Source organism: Siphateles boraxobius, unplaced genomic scaffold, assembly GCF_051911475.1.
Source record: "Siphateles boraxobius isolate OS27281-9 unplaced genomic scaffold, OSU_SipBor_1 24, whole genome shotgun sequence".
NCBI classification, from domain to species: Eukaryota; Metazoa; Chordata; class Actinopteri; order Cypriniformes; family Leuciscidae; genus Siphateles; species Siphateles boraxobius.
Window position 1 is genome coordinate 1,887,434 of NW_027508855.1, and position 8,627 is coordinate 1,896,060.

Consider the following 8,627-nt stretch of genomic DNA (forward strand, 5'->3'; position numbering starts at 1 on the left):
AAACCCGCCCATTTTAAGGCTTGAACTGCAACCTGCAATGTAATTGGCTCAAGTCATATACAGCATCACCTTCTCACAAGGCTTATCGGTGTATCAGTCTTAAAGGTTGACAGTCATGCAACAGCACATTTCTGGAAAATTCACATACTTAAAATAAGGAAAACAGACAGAATTGTATTTGATTAATCATCTAATTCAACAATCTAATTCAACATTCAGCAGCAACTAATTAGTGAAACTGGTGTTCAGAAAACATGTAACTGAGCACTTTACTGAGCGGTTTGTGATTAATCTCGTAACTCGTTGGTTAATCTTATGAATATATAGCCAAAGACAACGTCGACAGTATTGACGGCAAAATAGGCTACAGAATATTTCGTTCTGTATTGACAGGTGCAATATTTGAAAATCGATAATTATTTATTATTATTTTTTTTATTACATTTATATCTGCATTTATGTCAAAACCTATAGAAACTTTCAAACATCAAAATGTCATTTATTAATATGTATTCGTGTCAAAATGACATATAAACATCTTTTTCTATTCTAATTTGCCTGGAAACGCAAAATACGAAATATTCTGTAAGCCTATTTTGCCGTCAATACTTCCGAAGTTGTCTTTGCTGTATCAGTAGGCTATATATTTATGTTTAACAACGTGACTTTTTTCTAGCAGCAGCAGCAGCGCCGCGTCAGACACGTTTCTGGTGTGCAAAGACACAGAAAACACTTTGCAGCTGACATGCAACAGAAACACCACACTCACGTCACGCAGCTAGTGTGTCGCTGGCCTAAGGATGCTGATTGTTAGAAGGCAGCTGTCTGACTCTGAGATGGTGAATGGGAACATGTGTCCAACATTGTGGAGAGCGATACATTAAATGCATTACCATTCTGATACATCGGCTTATAGACAATGTATAATTCACTTATCCACTTCTTCTGAATCAGTTTCTGTTTAATACATGTTAAACATGAATTAGGCAATACCAGTATTTCCACTTGCCATTGTGCAGCGATTACTACAGCAAAATTAACCGAGTGGATCAGCTATTCTGAACTGGTGTGATTGAGTAGAGGCTGCGATAGATCCTACTAAATTAACTAAATGATTCCAACTAAATGAAGCAAGGGTGTAATATGTAATTTTGGTGTTCAAAGATGAGTTTTAAGGGATAGAATTATGGACTAAAGAGGGACTTTAAAAAGCAACAGAGGCTGTAACCCACTAAAGATGTGAAGCAATAATTAGGGAGAGGACCAAGCAAAATTTACATGCATAGTAGGAGACTTTAAGTCTAGAGAGGAAAAAAACAAAAAAACAATGCAATATACTGCTGACTATAAGCTGTTTGACTGTTCCTTTAATATAATTACAATAAAAACACAAACAAGTGGTATTTCAGAACTTTTCCTGATAATGTAACAGGCATAACCTCTTATTGATTAATTTTTTTTCATGATTAATTTTTGATTAATTTCAAAGTTCATGTGCAAATGTCTGTTGGAATATCTAAAATTATTTCATTACTATGCTCCTGTTTTCTCAGACACCTATATGACATGAAGACAATTTGATTAATGCTATTTGCTTTTTGCTATTTTTCCATATGCAAATGAGGAGATATGAAATATCATCCATAGCTAGGTTCTGATCGGGTCTGAGCTGAAAAGACTTAGATCAAGAATCATAATGTGAATTAAATTACAATAATCTTAATGTGAAATAAATTGCAAGAATCTTATCTCACTGATCATATAGCAGTTGAATTGTTATCACGTTTTCACTCTGGTTTCTGGAATATAATGCATGCGCATTATAAAGACTTGATGTGGTAATTTCTTTGTAATACCTGCTGGAGATCCTTAGGAGGCACCACCATAATCAGCACTGTAGTTTTCCTTGTGGATGTGCTCTTTACTTGATCGACTGAATCTGCCTGTGTACTTGGTTTCTTCTGGCCTTCTTTTATCGCAGCATCTTCTACGTTTCGTTCCTTAAGTCCATCAGGCCCTGTGGCACCATGCTCACATGCGGTTACTCCCAGAAACCACTGGGAAAGGGACGACCACAGTTCCTTAAGCATCTTCATGAAGATGCTCTAAGTCTGAGTACTCTTGAGAACTTATGAGTTTGTGTATTTGATCAATCACAACATCCAGCAGTCATATGAGTTTTTGTTGTATCTTGGTATTTGTAAGAACTATCAATTTAAGTCCACTGATGTTTTATGTGAGTGTGTAGAGAGAAACTGCTTAGGCAGTCATATGTGAGGCCAGGAGGATGAGGGCAGATGAGGATACTGCCACACAATTTCCAAAATTCACTGGCATATCCGACAGAATTTCCACAGTAACCCAGTGACCAAGTCAAAACTTTGAAATGCAGTAGATGACCAGTTTCAATAACTGCTCCGAAATCATCTCAAACCTAGAGCATCTTTCCAAAACAAACTGTCCAGAAAACTTTCCCAAAAAAATTTTCTTCGCAGAGTGCAAAAACATGCAAGTAAAGAAAAGAAATCATTCACTCTTCAAGTGACTTCACAACCTTGATACACTGCACAGTAGCCAAAAACATGACAAAAGACAACTTAACTCAAATAATCTCAAATCCTCACAATCAATTTAACTATAAAAGCGATTCCATGTTTCAAGTGAGTGTATTCCTTGGTGTCTACAAGCTTCTGCAGGTTGACTGCATCTATAGCCGGCAAAAAGTGATGCAGTGAAAAAAGCTGCAACCTCACTGCAGCAGTGCCTCAGCCAATCAGAGCGCTCCACACTGGCTGCCCCTGTCTGACAATTCACAGGCAGCCAATCAGAGGATGAAATACAGCCTTTTAATGGAGTGATCTCTCACACACCCAGCAATGAGGAAATTCTGCTGACTCTTTTTTCTATCATCATCAGGATCTCCCCTGTAACCTCCATGGTGATTCCAAGCACTTCTAACACTTTAATACTCACCTATACAAATCTACCTCATTCAATCATTTATCAGCTTGTTGAAATCACCAAATCCTTTTTTTAAATGTATCTGGGTATGCAAAGCAGGACATTTACATTTTTAACAAATACATCTTCCCTCATTCATTTTACTTGTAAATGGCAGGATTTCAATACAGTTCATCTGAGCACAATCTCTTTCAATTGATCAGACTAAAACTGTAGCTGCACCACAATTTATTTCACAGGGAGGTCTAAGATCAATATTCAGATCTCAGAAACCTACCTTTTTTGCAAATTACACTGGGATACAAATGGTATGCATGAATATGATAATAATGCCTATTTAAAGGGTTAATTCACCCAAAAATGAAAATTCTGTTATTAATCACTCACCCTCATTCGTTTCGCTTCTTGTGGAAACTCAAATGTGCCGCATAAAACATGAGAATGAACCTTATTGGTTCTCACAAGTCAAGCGAACTTGCTTGAGCTTACGTTTACCATAACTGATGTGTGAGCTGATGAATGTTTAAATGTGAATAAAAGCCAAAATTGTATCTGTTCATCGTATAATGCGACAGTGTCTCTGTGGAAAATTTGGACTAAATAGATAAATTTATATGGATTAGTTTTATGATCTCTCTATGAACTTTTTGAAGCATCAAAGTGGTAGTTGCGTAGCTGTCAATAAAGCTCTCAGATTTAGCCTAATTATAATATCTTTATTTGTGTTCCAAAGATGAACGGAAGTCTTACGGGTCATGAGAGTGAATAATTAATGACAGAATTTTCATTTTTGGGTGAACTAACTTTTTAAATCCAATAAAATGAGCAAGTGTGACAAAGCCTGTCCTCAATAGGCCATTAGAGGAAATGCACAAAAAAACTGACTTCATATGAGGTTCAAGTGCACGTCAGTGGTGTTACTGGTAAATAAATAATTTTCCCAATCACTGTAGTGGTTCCCCCTTTCCTCCCTTGCATTCCTAAACTATTAATATGTGACGACAGAGAGATACTAAATTATTCACCCAGACCTTTAAATGCAATGAGAGAGTCTGGCTGCCAGCTTTTACTGCACTTAATTAAAAATATAAAACAAAAAAAATACATTGAAAATAAAGAAAAAAAGCATGAGAAGGCACAAGTATGCACATATCTACTTATCTACAACATATCTACAACAACATAAAAGGCATAATTTAAGGCTTTATTTGAATGGAGAGGATTAGTTACTGAAGATTGATATTAGCAGGGTTTCTAACAGACTCTAATGTAATGATCCACTGAGGGAATGATTTTCTGATGCGGGTGGAACTGGATAGCTCTATATGTGGCAGGTTTGACATCATTCTGTTTGACTTTTAAGCAGTTACTGTGCGATAAGCTGAATGAAAATAAAGGTGTGGATAAACGTGAAAAAAGTGTCTACCGGTATATATACTGCGCCACTACAGAGCTGCTCCATTAACCCATTTAAGATTGATTTAAAAACTCATATAATTAAATATCTATAGCTTGTTATGTTTCTTTAACCTCTATCCTTAAGTGACTTTGAATAGAAAAACTATGAGCAAGGTCCTGTTCTTACATCCGGCTAGTGCTGTATTATTTGCATTTATTTTCGCACTGTATCTGCAAATCCAGCACCGAATTATGTCAAGAATCCACAAGTGCAATCCACCCATGATCATTAAAGTACTAGGAAGATATTTTTGCCCTCCATAATTGAAGCAGCAGATCTCATTCATCTACAGGACAGGTTATGAATTATGCAGTAAACTCTCTTGACCTTCATAATAAAACATGTAATAACACAGTTACTGGTCTATTTGAGCAGTGCCGACCAATCTAAGCTGGTCCACTATAGAGGAACTTTCGGTTTTGTTCAAAGTGCTTTTGTTAGTTGTCAAACAAAAGAATTCTTGATGGGCAAAAAACTTCAGCCAGGCTTTTGTCCAAGACTGCCGCCACCCAAAAAAAAAAAGAGTCTGACCTTCAAGAAACCAAGTCTCACTCAAATCATCAAGCTTTATAAAACACCCATAGATCAGTAATGCAGAACATGCTTGTCTTCATTTTAAGCCAATGAGTGAACCACCTCTGAAACTTCCCCTCAGTTCATATTCTGAAAGCCTTAACATTATGCTCTCTGTAAATTATAAATTCAGTCACTTAATCAACCTCTAACCTCCCCCATCACAGAGGGAGAGACGGGGGAGGAGGAAGAAGGAGAGCTGCCGGGTGGTAAATCAGAGAGCAGGCTCTTACCACTCTATGAAACTTTAACACTCTTGTTTATCCTTATGTTGTTCTGTACGTTCTCAAGAGACTCTTTTCAATTACACATTTCCTTCTCCTTTGCACAATTGCACTGTAGTCTAGATTCACATCTAATAAACTTGATAGTGAAAATTACACTGAACTCTGATTAGAAAATAATATGTCTGTATATGGGCATCCTCAATAATGCTTATATATATATATATATATATATATATATATATATATATATATATATATATATATATATATATATATATATATATATATACACACACTATTAAAACAATATAAATTAATAAAAAATACATAAATATTTTTATTAAAAAAAATATTTCACAGTGTCTGACAGCTGTTGTTCCAGCTAAATAAGGATAAAGGATAAATCTTTTAAATAGGCTATGGCTCATTAAATGTACATTTTGCGTGGACAGAAACCCACAGGACTGCCCCAAAACAGAAACTATGCTACAAAAACTGCAATTCATATCATGATGTGTTAGCATTGTGTTCACCTAACAATAAAGGTCTTTTTTTGCCATATGTCCACATCTAACACAATTAAACCAGTGTAATCCTCTCTAGGAAAAATAGCAATCCTCTTCACACAGTGGAGAGAAAGGAAAGGCACAGCTGTCTTTTGTGGCACTGTATTAAGCAAATTTCACTCAAATCTGCTGGTTTTGTGAGCAGCCTCACACGAGAGCTATGAAAGTAAGGATCTAATGGTCTGGAAGTGCAAAACATCTGTTCTCGGGTAATAATAATTTATAAACAAAATGTTTTATATTAAAGGGTTAGTTCCCCCTTAAGCCATAGGTGTATACGACTTTCTTCTTTCAGCCATATCCTAGCTCTTCCAAGCTTTATAATGGGAGTGAATGGTGCTAGTTTAGTTTTTTTAATAATCGCTGGCTTCCAGTAACGCCGTACACAAGTCGAGTTCCGGCAGAAGAGTGACCTCTGACCCAACGTATGACAAAAGATGTAGGAGTAGCGTAAGCTTAGGTGAGAGTAGAAAACTCTCGCGGTTCAAACAAATAGGACTGGGCAACAGACTCAAGCTTCTGTTAGGCCTATATCGAAATCCTTAAACATTTCTCTTTAAAAATTCTCATTTTAGTGACCCGTGTTTTATTTTGCTCTATCCTCTGTGGTTCCCTGTTCATCAATAGAGAGCCTAAGTCCCTCCCCTGCCGGTGGACCACCATGGGACCTTATTTCGGAAAAATATTGTATGGTAGTCAATGGCGAGAGACAACAAATATTTGGATCCCGTTTGAATTGTGCCCTGAATTACACATATGATGTTTGTCAATTTAAAAGATACATTTTAAAGTCAAGAAAGCCGCAGTTTGATGTAAAACTGTTGAGGAATAAGACTGTGAAAATACGTAATTACAAAGACTACAAACCCAAAAGGCGCGCATGTGACGTCTTACCTTTTCTCTCAATGAATGAAGCTAACTTTACTGAAGCTAACGTCTGTCATTTTTTCTATAGTCTAACGTTATAATCGTAATGTTATGCCGTCGTGCCTGTGTGTTTTGTACCAGACTGCACACACACGAGCTTGGTGACGTACATAGTGCGAGACGAGAGATGTAGTTCATTGAGTGATTTTCACATAAAACTAAATGTTACTCTTCTGTTTTATGACAAACTGTGACTTTCTTGACTTTCATAATTATCTTTTAAATTGAAAAACATCATATGTGTAATTCAGGGCACAGTTCGGACGGAATAAAAAGATAAGTTGTCTCTCGCCATTGACTACCATACAATATTTTTCCGAAATAAGGTCCCATGAGCCGGAAGCAGAGGGGAGGGACTTAGGCTCTGTATAGGCCTACATCATTCGTCGGATCAGAGGTCACTCTTCCGCTGGAACTCGACTTGCATACGGGCGTTACTGGAAGCCAGTGATTATAGTTTATAAAGATGTATATAAAATACATCACTTCGCTTTAGAAGGTCTTTATTAAACCCCTGGATCCGTATGGATTACTTTTATGATGGATGGACGCGCTTTTTGGGGTACAAAATCTATGGTACCATTAACTCCCCATTATAAAGCTTGGAAGTGCCAGGATGTTTTAATATAACTCGGATTGTGTTTGGCAGAAAGAAGAAAGTCATATACACCTATTAAATTATGGGATCATTCTCGTTTTTGGATGAACTAATGTTAACCTCTTTCCTAAGCCTATCCTCTCAATGTGTGTAATTTGACATATAAACCCATCATAAAAATCCATCATTTAATTCAATAATTCAATCGTGTTGGATATAAAGGAGATACAGTCACTCACCATGAGTTCATGTTCAGTGCGATGGACGCCCAGCTTTTTCAGTCCGATAGTCAGGTCGTTGACACAGATTCCTCCGTCTCTGTTGACATCCAGGATCTGGAAGAGCACCTTGAGTCGGTGCTCCTGCTCGGGTCCCCCGCACACCGGGCACGGGCAATGATGCGGGGAGTCGCAGGACTCATCATATCCGTGGTCTGAGAGTGATGTTGCGGCCAGGGTGGAGCCCACAGTCCGGCCACCACCTCCGGGATCCGAACCCTGATACTTCTCCGAGCGGCACTGGCAGAAAACTCCGCTGAGCAACGGAGAGACAAAAGAGCCACGCTGATGCATTTCACCCGGGATGAACTCCAGACAGTGTCACGTAGAGTCTGTGTGAGCGTACGGGGAGCGTGAGCCTGTAGCTGGTTACGCGATCTGATGCGTGACAGATGTGCACTGAGATAAGCGTCCAAATACGTCTAAATAGTCATCTACTCTACATGAGCCTCTTTACTTCAACAATCGGGTTTGATATGTTTTGGAGTAATGTTCAATATTGATCGATCATTCACTCGCTATAGCGGCGGCATTCAGGGCTCCGGGTTCATGGTGATGAGCTGGAAGAATGTCCCAACGATACTCCGGGTTTTAGAATGTCAAAATGCGCAGACAAATCGGCTTACTCCGGCATATACATTGCTCTATATCTCTTTCCGGATATAAATCCCTTAGTTTGTGAATTTCTAAAGGTAATCCGGTTTGAATTGGCGGTCTGGATGACAGCTGATGCAATGAGAATGCCGGTAAGGCGGGAGGAGTCTCGTGTTCGACCGGAAAGGAGTAACTGCATGAAAGGGGAGGGCCCAATGATGTGAGTGATGGACACATGCAGTTACCAATCACTTTTGTTTACTTTTCACGCCACAATATTTCTGTTTCTCCCACTGTAATTCAATAGTAATAATAATAACAATTGACATATTATTATTATTATTAGAATTACTTGTGATTATTGTGAATTATGATTTTTTTTCATTTAGCAAAAGCAGATTTGTAATATTATGCTTGTGTGTGTAATATGCTGTTAAATTTGAC

At 37.8% G+C, this 8,627-nt stretch overlaps 1 protein-coding gene across 4 annotated transcripts in view; it reads right to left on the reverse strand.

Moving 5' to 3' along the window:
• The window catches only part of slc25a25b (solute carrier family 25 member 25b), a 23,112-nt gene extending 14,738 nt beyond the window's left edge, over window positions 1–8,374 (reverse strand). For 2 of the 4 annotated variants that reach the window (XM_077240678.1, XM_077240677.1), the window contains exon 1: window positions 7,551–8,374. In XM_077240678.1, coding sequence (XP_077096793.1) covers window positions 7,551–7,883 — 333 coding nt within the window. In that variant the 5' untranslated portion in view covers window positions 7,884–8,374. Of the gene's footprint in view, window positions 1–1,856; window positions 2,776–7,550 lie in introns of those variants that run through there. The other 2 variants (XM_077240680.1, XM_077240679.1) reach the window with 2 other exon arrangements.
• Between the last annotated feature and the right edge of the window lie 253 nt (window positions 8,375–8,627).